The sequence below is a fragment of the Clavelina lepadiformis genome, chromosome 7 (assembly GCF_947623445.1).
Source record: "Clavelina lepadiformis chromosome 7, kaClaLepa1.1, whole genome shotgun sequence".
In the NCBI taxonomy this organism is placed as follows: Eukaryota; Metazoa; Chordata; class Ascidiacea; order Aplousobranchia; family Clavelinidae; genus Clavelina; species Clavelina lepadiformis.
Window position 1 is genome coordinate 18,512,783 of NC_135246.1, and position 16,523 is coordinate 18,529,305.

Genomic DNA, 16,523 nt, shown 5'->3' on the forward strand with positions numbered 1-16,523 from the left:
GTACGTTATTTGTTCATTTTGTCTTAATTCGAGACATGTTTAATATCAAGGAAAGAGACAAACTGCCTCATATGACAAGTAAAATAGCACTGAGCAAACCAACAACCACAACGAAAGCGGTTAAAACAAAGAAAGACACCAGCAAAGAAAGTTATCACAAAGAATATAAACGAAAATCTTTTCGTCATATTCCGAAGACAAAAGAAATCTCGTTTAAGTCAAAGCGAATGGTGATTGTTTTGTAAATTTTATTGTAATTATACGTATGGGACGTTTAGACTCTCTACTACAGAGTGTATGAACCACCAATGGTACAACCAAGTTTACGAATTTAGACTTAGTATAGCTTATTCAGCTACATATAGCTTGATATATAGCCATATGTACAGCTATACGTATTTATTTTGTCCACTGATATGTCGGTTTGTGTCATTGAGAAAGTCATCCACACAATTACACACAAGGTAAATTTTTCATAAAACAAACCTTGCATTAATCGACAGATGGCAGCTCAGGATCTTTCGCTTCGTGAGCCTAGTCACGTGACCAAACAAAGATTCGACGCAAGGGTGCAAACCATCGCCAGACGGTGCTCGAGAGTTGACCCGGAATTTCGTATTAAATGGCAGCAAGTAAAAGAAAAAGGTCAACATCCAGAAATTACTACAGTAATGACTGTTTTGTATTGTAAGCTTAATCAAAATATTCTGGATTGAAAAGTGTCCTGATATCAAATGCACAAAGCGAGAAACACTTGCTTACGATGTCTTTTCGAACAGTTGTTTATATAATATAGATTTCGTCGATTACGAATACAACAAACAGTATTATGATAAACGTATAAAGGATTTGCCTTAAGCCTGTTGTTTAGAAAAGATATAAAAATTACAATGAGAATGTCATTGAAGCAAAAAATTACCTCAGGGGCGCCCACTGACGGATATATCGGCAGTTACCGACATCGCACGATGCTTGTCAAGTGTTGAAAGCCGGGAGTTCAACATGGAATGACGTTTTCTGGAACTTGCGCGCTCTAGGCGAGGCAGCGAGGGAACAATTTTGGGAAAAAGCCATCCACAGCAACGTGAACGCTTTCGAAGAGTTAGAAGCAGCAAAAAAGTTGGAAATCTGGAAAGTAACAGTCGCTAAAAGCAAATTTTTGACCAACCCTACACAACGCTTTTACCAAGCAGTAACGTATAGTTGGTTAGGTGTCGGCCATCGACTTTAATTGTATAACCTAGCATGGTACTTGCACAACTTTAAGCCGCAGATTCATAACAAATTACTTTATTAAAACTTTTATCTTCTCATATTGCAGGACCAAGACTCAGCTATCATGGTCAATGTTCGCCATCCCTTTGCTAGGATGATATCAGGTTGGAGAGACAAATGCCAGCAGGTTTATTACTATAATACTTGGTTCAAGCAATATCCTGAACTGAAGAAATACACAAATATGTATGGGAGGTGGTGAAAATTATGTTGCTTGCGCAGTCCTGATCGTGATATAAACGCACTATAACCTACATCCCTTAATATTTACCAAACTAAAACAGGAACAATAAAAATACCAAAACGGAAAATAGGCCACCAAACTGAAAAAATGCCAATAGAGCAGAATAGGCCATACCAAAATTAATTTTACCAAGTGACTAAAGCCGGATGTAACAAGATAGAAGAACCGATAGCAGGAAGAAGAAGTTACAAGAAATCACAGAACAGTAAGTTTTATTATCACAGGATGCCAATAGAAGAACATTGTATCCATATATATAAGCTTAACCAAAATAAAATTAATCAACCGGAAAATACCAAAATGGCATTTACGGGAGACCGGGGTTAGTTGAAAAGCGTGGTTAGTTGAAAAATCGCAGTTTTAGTTTTCCCCGAACATCTTTGTAAATCTTTACTGCCCCTTAGTGATTGATAACGGTGTTATCTATTCGCCATGTTAATTTTATTGATCTCAGAGCAGAAGCATAAGAGTGACACACGTTTTTCTGTTTTTTACACTTTGAACTAAAATTCGAGCTTGTTGGTAAATATAGTGTAGGCTAACATACTGCTCTAGAGAAACAATTGAAAGTTCATTAGTCTATATTGACCGTAGGTGCCATGGTACCAGAAAAGGCAGAGGCAATTAAATTACCTGGTTTAGTGGCTACATAAAAAGTAAGTTTTATCTCTCTTGTGCATACGGGGTTAGTTGGAAAATTTTGAATGGGATTAGTTGGAATATGTAAAATCATATGAGTAAAAATTTCTTTTATTAATGCTTGATGGAATTCATATATTTTACTTATACAGCCTCGTACAGTTAAGTTGGAACTTGTTATTTGATACAGATCGATAAATAGGCCTATCTACACCTTTTAATTGAAAGTATGCGCGAGTATATAAACGCAAAACTCAACGTGGATCTACGCGGATCAACGAAACGCTGTCAGCAGAAATTTGTCTTCCATGTTGACTTGTCGGGCTACAATCCACAATAGATTGATTGACATTCAACGAACAGACAATTTTGAATACTGTATATAACAAATTGATATATTTTCCAACTAACCCTGTGTGGTTTTCCAACAAACCCCGGCTTCGGGGTTAGTTGAAAAATGTGACTGATGTCTGAAAAAATAAAGTTTGTGCGTAAACCTGTAACAATTTCTGGTCAGTCTTTTGTAATAAGTTGTAGACCAGCGTAGTCATTATGCCAGACTAGATAAAGGTTTCGAAGATCATTCTGAAGTTTGGTGGTTTAAATTTTCCTAAAATTTTTTCCAACTAACCCCGGTCTCATCTTTGTCGTTAAAATCTTTGTCGTTAAAGGATATTGAGATTTTGCCGACTGTAACAGATGCTACATTTACTCTCACTTCAAATAATGTTTTCCCTCAGTCAGAGAATGAAGGAAATGCAACATTCGATGGCGAGGTTGTTGATTCTGAAAACCTAAATAAAAGAAATTTACAGGAGAAATACAACAAATTGGCTATGAACATAGGCGCCGAAGTTTACAAAATGTAGGGCGGAAAAGATAATGGGTTCATATGTTTGGGAATTCCCCATGTCAAGGATTGTTGTAAAAACACAAAATAAGATAAAATATACTTCTAATCAACGTTATTTGCGACAACAGCCATGATACAACTTTTTACTTTTTATAAAAATTTTAGACTTGTTGGTTATGCTAAGCAGCTAACCTAACACTTACAGTTTCTCTTTAAACTCTTCGCATGGGTCGTCCCAAGGTTATTTTTGGTCATTGTGTTTGTCTGTACAGACGTAACACCAGAGATGGGAAAACACTTCCAACAAAAGCATATCAGTCAAATCTGGTTAATTGCATAGTCAATTTGCCAAGCCTTTTTATGCGATTAAACGAATTATGCGTTTATGCAAAAGTGCAAATTCCAGTTCTTTTCTTACTTGACGTGCGACGCTGGTCATGTGTAAAGACGTCAACACGCAAAACACTAACGTTTATTGTGTATAGCGATCATTCATTCATTGAAGCACGCAAAAGATGAAAACATGCTTTCTTGCATTTGTGTTTTTAAGCGAACAAATGTGGCCATGTCCGCCCCTTGAAACTGTAGTCATTGGTGAATTGTATGAAGTACATGCAGAACTTGTTTATTTTATGGTGTTGTCACAACGATTGCGTCAGCAGAGCTTTCAACTTGTTTGTTTCGTAAAACTTCTTCACATATTACGTCATCATCTTAACGCAACGCAACGCTTAAATGAAACTAAAACAGTGCGAATGTTAATGTCTGCGTATTGACAGCCACGTGTTAATGCTTAAATTGAGCATTGTTGGTTTCATTGTTTCGTAAGAAAGCGCAGTACAAGTCACAAAGCTTACGCATAGCGTGTGCGTTCCCAGTGCGCGTTGTTTTCAATTTTATCTTTTAAAAACTTTTGAATAATCGAATAAATTATCTTCATTTTTATTCAATTAAGCGGATTATGCAATAAACCGTTATTCGATAAACCGAAGTATTGTTTTTACAAATGATACACTACGCCTACGGTTTGGGACTTGCACGCTTTAGGCGATAAAACGAATTATGTGATTATCCAGAATGCAATTAACCGGATTTAACTGTATAACCTTTTGAACATAAAATCGCTATTATTTGTTAGACAAATCCACCCTGTCCACCCAAGTTCGGCACCCGTGGCTATGAAGTTTCCTGATAAAAACATCAAAAATCGTAGGAGCAATACTAGAGAGGTTAAATGTTCATGAATTGTTGAAAATGACAAAACCAAACAGTTCTGTTGCGCTGTTTGTGATGTGTTTTTGTTGTGTTTTAGTTGCAATTTTTTTGGCTGTAATTTGTAATTAGTTCATTTCCCTTTTCAGAATAGGCTAGGTCTGTTTTCAGATTTTTGCCCTTCTTTACTACAATAAATTTTAACTTTTTGTACAATAATGGGTAATTTAACTACTTCAAATATTCATTTGTCAAAAAACGATTTTTAATGTCAAAATTTTCAATTTTTCAGTCAAAAACTTTCGTTTTTTAGGTCAAAAAATAATCGCCCTAGTTATAAGTAAATAACTTCCCGGTACTATGACACCTTATCGAAAGACACTTTATTGAACGACAGCTGATCGAAACGACAGATGATCGAAAGACACTTTATCGAACCGACAGTTGATCGAACGACACTTTATCGAACCGACAGCTGATCGAACGACACTTTATCGAACCGACAGTTCAAGCAAGATTTTTGCGTGTTTCTCAAACATTGAAACAATAAGCCATTGTGATGTGCGGTCTTTGTAATGGTGTGTATTAATGAATTGTGATGTATATATCATAAAGTTGACGTTTTATATTTGTATCATAAAGTGTACGATTTCGCATGGCGGCCGGCCCGCCCACATATTAATAAGATATCACAAGAATACGCACGAGAATTACTAAGTACGAGATTGTCTGTACAGTAGACTAGACTAGTCATTATAGATACAAAGAGTAAGGAATTGAAGGCAAAATATTCAACAGTAGACTAGACTAGTCATTATAGATACAAAGAGTAAGGAATTGAAGGCAAAATCAACGAATATTGACATAAAAAGTTATCTTCGAGCAATTGCACACAACTTGTAATTAAATGAATTGCGATTGAAATGTGCACTTCGTCAGTTGTCGTGCTTTTAACAGTGCATATCGTCACACACATTTGTAATCGTTAATTAATAGAAAACTATGCGTCGTAGACTGATGAGATTTTTACAGGTTAGTAGAAACATCATCTGGCTTCCTGTATACATCATAATTGTAAAACTAAAGAAAGTGAATTTAGTGTAAATTAGGTATTTCTAAAAGTGACACATTTCTAGAAATTCTTCTTGTTACGCCGCGCCCCCGCTGTGAGTAGAGAACGAAAGAGAATAGTAAGTCATGTTATTGGTGCGTAAATGAGTAAACGAAAACGTTACGCTTCAATGCGGAGAGAGCAAAATTATATAAATATCACAATATCTCAAAAATTACAAAATCCAACTTTATCAAACAAACATGGACAGATAGCTGAACATTGTTTATGAAAAGTCACCAAATTTTAATTTTCTGCAGCAAACAATGCAACTGTACGCCACGTTTTGCTATGACTGTGTGCGAGAGAAGCAACAGTCGATTCGATCAACTGTCGCTTTGATAAGCTGTCGGTTCGATAAAGTGTCGTTTGATCAACTGTCGGTTCGATAAAGTGTCGTTTCGATCATCTGTCGTTCGATTAAGTGTCGTTCGATAAAGTGTCTTTCGATCAGGTGTCGCGTCACGTAACTTCCCATACTTTGTAATTATGCGATTTGGCTTTTTTGTTGGTCGAGTTATTTGACTAGACTAGTTTATTTTGAAAGATCAATTTTGCTGTTTGCTTTGTAGTAACCAGACCTACCTAGTGAGTGCACCGAAGTTGACTTTATTTTTGTTAACCAGACAATATTAATATTAATAAACAGAAAGTTGTTGGACTAAACAAATGTGACAATTCTGTGCTCTTTTCCCTCTGTTCCAATGCTGCTGTCTTGTGGACAAAATAGGCGTTTAAATTGGTATGATGTTAGAGCATATTGTAAAATGCTGTATTGCATCTGTTTGGTGTCGCAAAATTTGGTCATTGAGACCGTCAGGAAGTTGAATTTTTTCAGTTGTGGTAACCCTATGCTAGAACATGTTTATCTCATTTTGCTTTGAGTTTTGTTGAATGCAACGTACAGTCGAATCCGCTTAGTTCGGACACCGGATAACCTGGACAACCGCTTTAGTCGGCCAAAATGCTCGGGAACGGAACAAAAGTAAAAATTGAACGTAAAAAACTCCTGTCAATTCGGACAATTCTCCGCTTAATTTGGACACCTTAGGTTCGCAATTCCATCGTTAGGTTATGACACAATAAACAGTACTTTGTTCGTTTTAAGACAAGATTCAATTGCATTATGAGTGATTATGGTGAAACAATGACAATCAATGCAGTAACATTCGACAATGAACTCAAATAACACCGTGCCAGCTTCATAGTCGCTTTTACTTCGGTACAATTGCGTCCATCTTGTAGGACAAAATTGTACAGAAAAGTTTAGCACAAAAAGTGAAATGCTCATTAAAGTAAACGAAGTTGTTTTATGCGATCAGTGCCAGTTACTGCAGTATAGCGCAGCTATAATTCATTTATTACGCAACATAACAGTATTTTAAATGCGTTTTTTGCCTTTATGCATGACCATGAAACAAATGATTGATTTTCCGCTTAGATTGGACAAAAGTGAGCGGAACCAAAGGGTCCGAATAAAGCGGAGTCGACTGTAATTGAATGCTTCTGTAAATTTTAAAAGGTTTTTTATGTTGCCAACAATTTAACAGATTTCCATGTTCATTTTTTAACCCCGAAAATAGTTTACAAATATAAACAGTTTCATGTATAATCATGGAATGTCATTCACGTGGTATCCATTCAATGATACATCAAACATCAATTTATGTTTTGTTTTAGCTAGCAACTTTGTATTTTATTATGGAGTGTCATCCAAGTGATAAACATGTGGAGATTATTTTAAAAGAATCAGTGGTAAGATTATATGATTTTGCAAGAATGAAAAGCTATGCGACAAGAAGTGAATCAACTTCACTATGTGAAGTCCCGACTGAGACAGATGCGACATTATCTCTTATGTCAAACAATGTTTTCTCTCAGTCAGAGATTGAAGAAAAACCAGTATTTGATGGCGAGGTTGTTGATTCTGAAAACCCAAATAAAAGAAATTTACAGGAGAAATACAACAACTTGGCTACGAAGTTTCCTGATAAAAACATCACAAATCGTGAGATGAATACTAGAGAGGTTAAATGTTCACGAATTGTTGAAAATAACAAAATAAAACATTTCTGTTGCGCCGTTTGTGATAAATATTTTACACAAAAAACCAAAATGAAAATTCATTTAAAGACTCACAAGAGTAAACGATTGTATGAATGTCGAGTTTGTTGCAAATCATTTTCACGAAACAGCACTTTGAAGCAACATATGAAAGTCCACACTGGAGAGCGCCCTTATCAATGCAATGTTTGCTGCAAATCATTTTCTCAAAACAGCAATTTGCAGCATCATTTGAGAGTCCACACTGGAGAGCGCCCTTATCAATGTGATGTTTGTTTGAAATCATTTTCGGAGAATGGAAATTTACTGCGTCATATGAAAGCACACGCTGCAGAGCGCCCTAATCAATGCAATGTTTGCTGCAAATCATTTTCTCGAAACAGCTATTTGGAACATCATTTGATAGTCCACACTGGAGAGCGCCCTTATCAATGCGATGTTTGCTGCAAATCATTTTCACAAAACAGCCATTTGCAACATCATTTGAGAGTCCACACTGGAGAGCGCCCTTATCAATGCGATGTTTGTTTGAAATCATTTTCACGAAACAGCATTTTGAAAAGTCATATGAAAGTGCACACTGGAGAGCGCCCTTATCCATGCGATGTTTGTTTGAAATCATTTTCGCAAAACAGCAATTTACAGCATCATTTGAAAGTCCACACTGGAGAGCGCCCTTATCAATGCACTGTTTGCTGCAAATCATTTTCTCAAAACAGCCATTTGCAACAACATATGAGAATCCACTCTGGAGAGCGCCCTTATCAATGCGATGTTTGTTTGAAATCATTTTCACAAAACAGCCATTTGCAACGTCATATGAGAATCCACACTGGAGAGCGCCCTTATCAATGCGATGTTTGTTTGAAATCATTTTCGGAAAACAGCAATTTGAAGCAACATATGACAATCCACACTGGAGAGCGCCCTTATCAATGCGATGTTTGTTTGAAATCTTTTTCACAAAGGAGCATTTTAACAACTCATATGAGAGTCCACACAGGAAAAAGCCCTTATCAATGCGATGTTTGTTTGAAATCATTTTCTAAAAACGGCAGTTTACAGCGTCATATGAAAGTCCACACTGGAGAGCGTTCTTATCAATGCGACGTTTGTTTGAAATCATTTTCGGAAAGTAGCATTTTAAAAACTCATATGAGAGTCCACACTGGAGACCGCCCTTATCAATGCGATGTTTGTCTGAAATCATTTTTGAACAACAGCCATTTACAGCGTCATATGATAGTCCACACTGGAGTGCGCTCTTATCAATGCGATGTTTGTTTAAAATCATTTTCGGAAGACAGCAATATGAAGCAATATATGAAAATCCATACTGGAGAGCGCCCTTATCAATGCGATGTTTGTCTGAAATCATTTTCGCAAAACAGCAATTTAAAAACTCATATGAGAGTCCATACTGGAGAGCGCCCTTATCAATGCGACGTATGTTTGAAATCATTTTCGAAAAACAGCAATTTACAATGTCATATGAAAGCCCATATTGGAGAACACCCTTATCAGGGTCAAGGGTGATGTTTGCTGCAAATCATTTTGACACAACAGCAATTTGAAAACTCATGAGAGTCCACACTGGAGAGTGCCCTTAATGAAATGTTTTGTTTAAGTGTTAAACAGATCTATTATAAATGTAGACGTGGCAATGTTTTGGTATTTCTTTGCATTCAGAGTTATAGTAATGTTAGCGTTAATATTTCTTCCACATAAAGCTAGTTTGGTTATTTGTTCTTTATACCAATGATTGTTATGTATTGCACTGTAAAATGTTTGTTTCCTTTCTAAAAATGTTCAAAAGTCACATTGCAAAATATGAACCATTTTTGGATGTTTGTTTCATTTTGTCTTGATTTTCGCTGATTGCAGTGTCTTTGAATTGATGTAATAATTTTTCCGGTTTCAACATGTTTCTATATTCAAATCATGTCCAGTTTCCTGCTATTCACATTCATTTTCTTTGCAAATAGGTCATAAGTATAAACCGCAATGTATTCAACTATGGAGTGTCAACCAGGTTGTAGACTGGTTGATGTTGTCGTAAAAGCAATCAGTGATCTGATTTCACAAGAACTTTGCTTTTGACTTTATGTCAAATATTTAGTTAATTTGTTTTCTTGATTTGTTATAAACGTAGCGGTTGCAATGATAAATTTTAACTTTTATGAACCTTTTAAACATGTTTTTGAGTTTTGTTTACATACAGAGTTATTGCGATGTTAGCTTAGCACAGGTTGCACATAAGAAATGCTTCTTTGCTTCACATAGCAATGCAAGCACATGTTGTTCTCAATATGCTTTGAGTTTTGTTGATTTCTCCGTCCTTGAATACTTGTAATAATTTAAAGAGTTTTGCGTGTTCATTTTCATTTCACAGCATATAAGTTAAAGATATAATCATATAAACAATATCATATACTATACTATCATCATGTCATTAATGTGATATCCATCAAACGCTACATTAAATATAATTGTTTCTTTAGCTCACATTTTTATAGTTTACTATGGACTGTCATGCAAGTGGTAAGCATATCGAGATTATTTTGAAAACAATCAGTGATGCGACATGATGCGAAGTTGGAATTTGATAAAATACAAGAAAACATGGAAGACATGTGTTTAAAACTTCTTGCAGAAATAAAGAAATCCAAAACCGCAAACAATTCGATGCCAAATGAGGAAATATTGCAATCATAAGATGAAAAATCTGACGTTGACATTTGTATTAAGCTAGGTCATTCGGAGATTGCATTTGTTTCTCCTCATATTGGAGCAATCAAAGAAGAGTCAATGGGAGATAGGGAGGTATCTCGATTTGAGTCTGATGACAAAATTACGGTAGCGTTAAATAACATTTTCACTCAGTCAGAGAATGAAGCAAGAGATTTCCACAGATTTGTCAGCAAAGTAATTTCCTGATGAATGAACATCGAATGGTAAAAACTTTAAAAGCAAGGTTAAGCATTCCATGATAATTGTTAAAGATGACCGAAAGCATTTCTGTTGCTCAGTTTCTGATAAATCTATCAAACAAAAGGCAAACCTGCAAACTGATTTAAGAACCCACATGGACCTACCTCCAAATCAATGCAAGATTTGCTGCAAATCATTTTCCTAAAACAGCGATTTGCTGCATCATATGAAAGTTCATGACATGTTTTTGGTATTTGTTTGTTTCAAATCATTTTTACAAAACAGCAATTTGCAAACTCATAGAGCAGTCCAGCTTGGAGAGCATCAATAATAATGAAATATTTGGTTTAAGTTTTAATCAGATCTATTATGAATGCAGATGCGGCAATGTTTTGGTATTTGTTTACATTCAGAGTTACAGTAACGTTAGCATTAAAACTTCTACCACATAAAACTGGTTTGGTGAATTGTTATTGATGGCAAGGATTGGTATGTTTTTCACCGCAAACATGTTGTTTAATTTTTTTGCTGATTGCAACGTATTTGAATTGATGTAAAGTCAATCCGCTTAATTCGGACACCGGATAACACGGACAACCGCTTTATTCGGCCAAAATGCTCGGGAACGGAACAAAAGTAAAAATTGAACATAAAAAATTCCTGTTAATTCGGACAATTCTCCGCTTAATTCGGACGTAGGTTCGCAATTCCATTGTTAGGTTATTACACAATAAACAGTACTTTGTTCGTTTTAAGACAAGATTCAATTGCATTATGAGTGATTATGGTGAAACAATGACAATCGATGCAGTAACATTCGACAATGAACTCATATAACGCTGTGCCAGCTTCATAGTCGCTTTTACTTCGGTACAATTGCGTCCATCTTGTAGGACAAAATTGTACAGAAAAGTTTAGCACTAAAAGTGAAATTGCTCACTAAAGTAAACGAAGTTGTTTTATGCGATCAGTGCCAGTTACTGCAGTATAGCGCAGCTGCAATTCATTTATTAAGCAACATAACAGTATCTTAATTGCGTTTTTTGCCTTTACGCATGACCATGAAACGAACAATTGATTTTCCGTTTAATTCGGACAAAGCCGTTTCTCCGCTTAATTCGGCCAAAAGTGAGTGGAACCAAAGTGTCCGAATTAAGCGGAGTCGACTGTAATTGAATGCTTCTGTAAATCTTAAAAGGTTCTTTATGTTGCCAACAATTTAACAGATTTCCATGTTCATTTTGTTTACCCCGAAAATAGGTTACAAATATAAACAGTGTCATGTATAATCATGGAATGTCATTCACGTGGTATCCATTCAATGATACATCAATAATCAATTTATGTTTTGTTTTAGCTAGCAACCTTGTATTTTATTATGGAGTGTCATCCAAGTGATAAACATGTGGAGATTATTTTAAAAGAATCAGTGGTAAGATTATATGATTTTGCAAGAATGAAAAGCTATGCGACAAGAAGTAAATCAACTTCACTATGTGAAGTCCCGACTGAGACAGATGCAACATTTACTCTTATGTCAAACAATGTTTTCTCTCAGTCAGAGATTGAAGAAAAACCAGTATTCGATGGCAAGGTTGTTGTTTCTGAAAACCTAAATAAAAGAAATTTACAGGAGAAATCCAACAAATTGGCTACGAAGTTTCCTGATAAAAACATCACAAATCGTGAGATGAATACTAGAGAGGTTAAATGTTCACGAACTGTTGGAAATGACAAAATAAAAGATTTCTGTTGCGCCTTTTGTGATAAATCTTTTACACAACAAACCAAAATGAAAATTCACTTAAAGACTCACGAGAGTAAACGATTGTATGAATGTCGAGTTTGTTGCAAATCATTTTCACGAAACAGCCATTTGCAACATCATATGAGAGTCCACACTGGAGAACGCCCTTATCAATGCGATGTTTATTTGAAATCATTTCCGGAGAATGGAAATTTACAGCGTCATATGAAAGCCCACACTGGAGTGCGCCCTTATCAATGCAATGTTTGCTGCAAATCATTTTCTCAAAACAGCACTTTGCAGCATCATATGAAAGTCCACACTGGAGAGCGCCCTTATCAATGCGATGTTTGTTTGAAATCATTTTCGGAGAATGGAAAATTACAGCGTCATATGAAAGCCCACACTGGAGAGCGCCCTTATCAATGCAATGTTTGTTTCAAAACATTTTCACAAAACAGCATTTTGAAAAGTCATATGAAAGTCCACACTGGAGAGCGCCCTTATCAATGCGATGTTTGTTTGAACTCATTTTCGGAGAATGGAAATTTACAGCGTCATATGAAAGCACACACTGGAGAGCACCCTTACCAATGTGATGTTTGCTGCAAATCATTTTCACAAAACAGCCGTTTGCAACATCATTTGATAGTCCACACTGGAGAGCGCCCTTATCAATGCGATGTTTGTTTGAAATCATTTTCACAAAACAGCCACTTGCAACATCATTTGAGAGTCCACACTGGAGTGCGCCCTTGTCAGTGTGATGTTTGTTTGAAATCATTTTCACAAAACAGCAATTTGAAAGCTCATATGACAGTCCATACTGGAGCGCGCCCTTATCAGTGTGATGTTTGTTTGAAATCATTTTCGCAAAACAGCAATTTGAAAACTCATATGAAAGTCCACACTGGAGAACGCCCTTATCAATGCGATGTTTGTTTGAAATCATTTTCACAAAACATTACTTTGAAAACTCATATGAAAGTCCATACTTGATAGCGCCCTTATTAATGCGATGTATGCTGAATTTCATTTTTATAAAATGGCCATTTGCAAAGTCATGAGAAAGTCTCTACTGGAGAGCGTTTTTAATGAAATGTCTGGTTTGGCTATTAATCAGATCCATAATTATAGATGTAGATGTGGCATTGTTTTGTTATTTCTTTGCATTCAGAGTAACAGTAATGTTAGTGGTAAAATTTGTTCTTTTTTCAAAATTTGCAAAAGTTACATTACAATAAATGAACCATTTTTGGATGTTTGTTTCTTTTTGTCTCGATTTTCGCTGATCGCAATATCTTTGGATTGATGTAATAATTTTTCTGGTTTCTACATGTTTCTATGTTCAAATCATGTGCAGTTTCCTGCTATTCACATTCATTTTCTTTGCAAATAGGCCACAAGTATAAACCGCAATGTATTCAACTATGGAGTGTCAACCAGGTTGTAGACTGGTTGATGTTGTCGTAAAAGCAATCAGTGATCTGATTTCACAAGAACTTTGTTTTTGACTTTATGTGAAATATTCAGTTAATGTGTTTTCGTGATTTGTTATAAACGTAGAGGTTGCAATGATAAATTTTAAATTTTACGAAACTTTTAAACATGTTTGTGAGTGTTGTTTACATACAAAGTTATTGCGATATTAGCATTAACAAATAAGCAATGCTTCTTTGCTTCACATAGCAATACAAGCACATGTTGTTCTCAATTTGATTTGAGTTTAGTTGATTTCTCCATCCTTGAATACTTGTAATAATTTATACCGTTTTGCGTGTTCATTTTCATTTCACACAAATAAGTTACAGATATAAACAATGTCATATATAATCATCATGTCATTAATGTGATATCCATCAAACACTACATTAAATATCATTGTTTTTTTAGCTCACATTTTTATACTTTACTATGGAGTGTTATCCAAGTGGTAAGCATGTCGAGATTATTTTGAAAACAATCAGTGATGCGACAATATGTAAAGTGGGAATTTGACAAAATGCAAGAAAACATGGAAGACATGTGTTTAAAACTTCTTGCAGAAATAAAGAAATCCAAAACCACAAACAATTCAATGCCAAATGAGGAAATATTGCAATCATAAGTTGAAAAGTCTGACATTGACATTTGTATTAAGGAAGCTCATTCAGAGATTGCATTTGTTTCTCCTCATATTGGAGCTATCAAAGAAGAGTCAATGGGATATAGGGAAGTATCTCGAATTGAGTCTGATGACAAAATTAGTCTTATGTTAAATAATATTTTCACTCGTCAGAGAATGAAGCAAATTCCACACATTTGGACAAACTTGTTGATCCTTAAAACTTGAATGAAACAAACTCACTCCCAAAATATAATATGTCAGCAAAGGAATTTCCAGATGAATGCACATCTAATGGTAAAAACTTTAAAAGCAAGATTAAGCACTCCATGACAATTGTTAAAGATGACCGAAAGCATTTCTGCTGCTTAGTTTCTGATAAATCTATCAAACAAAAAGCAAACCTGCAAACTGATTTAAAAACTCACATGTACCTACCTCCAAATCAATGCAAGATTTGCTGCAAATCATTTTCCTAAAACAGTGAATTGCAGCATCATATGAGAGTTCATGACATGTTTTTGGTATTTGTTTACATGCACTAGTTTGTTTCAAATTGTTTTTACAAAACAGCAGTTTGCAAACTCATACGGCAGTCCAACTTGGATAGCACAATTAGTAATGAAATGTTTGGTTCAAGTTTTAATCAGATCTATTATGAATGCAGATGTGGCAATTTTTTGGTATTTGTTTACATTCAGAGTTACAGTAACGTTAACAATTAAACTTCTACCACATAAAACTGGTTTGGTGATTTGTTAATCATGCCAATGAATGTTATGTTTTTCACCGTAAACATCTTGTTTAATTTTCAAACATTTGAAAAAGTCCTGTTCCGAAGTATGAACCGTTTTAGGATATTCGGTTGATTTTTTTTTTCGATTTTCGCTGATTGCAATGTATTTGAATTTAATGTATTCAATTTTCAGTTTCTTTTTATTTCTATATTCACATCAAATGCAAGTTTTTTGCTATTTTCATTCAATTTCTTAGCAAATAGGTTATAAGTATAAATCGTACCATATTTAACTATGGAGTATCAACTAGGTTGCAGACTGGTTGATGTTGTATGAAAACCAATCAGTGATCTGATTTCACAAGAATTAGAACACACAAGATTATGTGCGAAGATTAAATGAGGAAACAGAGAAAACGAAAATAAACGCCACTTGAAGAAACATTGACATCGGAGACAGAATTTGACATTGGCATTTGTATTCAGGAAGTTCATTCAAAGAAGATATGATTTATTCTTCGGCCTTAAGCTAGAAATGAAAGAATTTCGATGTTTCAGGATTGGAAAGCTTGGTATTTTTGACGATTGGAAGATATCAAAATACAATTACAACCATTTTAGAGAATATTGTACCTCAGTCAGAGATTAAACAAGTGCCACATCCGAGGACACAGTGTTTGATTCTGACAACTTAATTGTAAAGATGTGATGTCATGTGAGGAATATAACTTATTGGTTAAGGAATTGTCAGAGAATCGAGATTTAAGCATACTACCAGAAAGGCTGAGCGTCAATTGTTGGCTTCTGACTGTTTGTAATGAATATTTTACACAATAATCAAAATCACTTGAAGACTGACACGGACAGGCGGTCGTGTTATTGATGAGTGTGTACCGTGTGTTCCTAAATATTTTCATAAAACTGCCTTTTGTTTCATCACCGTAAGATCCTACATTGGATAAAACCAAACAACTGTTCTCGTTGTGGAAAGATGGAAATCACATTTTTCGGGCTTATGCAAATTCGTAGCACTGCACGACCATACTTGTATCAATTCTTTAATAAACTATTTAAGTGAAGTTGCTTAGTTGAAAATTTTTCTTGTGTCATTCATCCAGATAAAGTATTTTTATAAATCCCTTTGAGCTGTTCCATTTTTTTATCTGCTGTAAAATTTTCATACAGTGGAAAGGTGAAGTGTCATCCAGGTTATTGTTATTATTTTTGTTATATTGTTTGTTAGTTTTTGGCGATAGCTGGTTGCAGGTCGAGGGTAGGTTGAAAATTTTGTGTGGGTTTAAATTTTTGATACTTTAGAGTAGTTGTCCTTAAATTTTAAGCTCAAAACTTGCTGTAAAGTTTAGGTGGTTGTTATAAAAATTTGCAAAGCATAGCGTCAGTGATGCATTGAATTGCGTGCCGATGACTTCTTCTTTTCCGTTTCAAGTCGTGCCTGCCTATTCTGCGTGATTTATGCACAGCTGTTCAAAGCATTTTTCTACTAAGATCATCGCTGCAAACTGGACGTCTTTATGCTGTTGCTTTTCCAATGCTTTGTCTAAATGTAATTGTTCAAATAAACTTCAATAAAATCAATATATACAGTT

The 16,523-nt window shown here is 35.2% G+C and overlaps 2 protein-coding genes and 1 long non-coding RNA gene across 3 annotated transcripts; all 3 read left to right on the forward strand.

The window, feature by feature from the left end:
• The first annotated feature begins 505 nt into the window (after nt 1-505).
• Nucleotides 506-1,843, forward strand: LOC143465327 (uncharacterized). The gene is made up of 3 exons (XR_013118602.1): nt 506-645; nt 925-1,135; nt 1,322-1,843. It is a non-coding gene; the product is annotated as an uncharacterized LOC143465327 (long non-coding RNA).
• A 4,714-nt stretch (nt 1,844-6,557) lies between these two features.
• LOC143465320 (uncharacterized) lies at nt 6,558-9,899 on the forward strand. The gene has a single exon (XM_076963548.1). It carries the CDS (start codon nt 7,036-7,038, stop codon nt 8,932-8,934), a length of 1,899 nt encoding a protein of 632 aa, XP_076819663.1. The 5' UTR covers nt 6,558-7,035; the 3' UTR covers nt 8,935-9,899.
• Nucleotides 9,900-11,685: 1,786 nt separating this feature from the next.
• LOC143465324 (uncharacterized) lies at nt 11,686-16,523 on the forward strand. The gene has a single exon (XM_076963553.1). The coding sequence runs from the start codon at nt 11,708-11,710 to the stop codon at nt 13,073-13,075; it is 1,368 nt and encodes a 455-aa protein (XP_076819668.1). The 5' UTR covers nt 11,686-11,707; the 3' UTR covers nt 13,076-16,523.

What these genes read in the sequence shown, in the direction of transcription:
- LOC143465320 (XM_076963548.1), top strand. Translation starts at nt 7,036, where the DNA reads ATGGAGTGTCATCCAAGTGATAAACATGTGGAGATTATTTTAAAAGAA.
- LOC143465324 (XM_076963553.1), top strand. Translation starts at nt 11,708, where the DNA reads ATGGAGTGTCATCCAAGTGATAAACATGTGGAGATTATTTTAAAAGAA.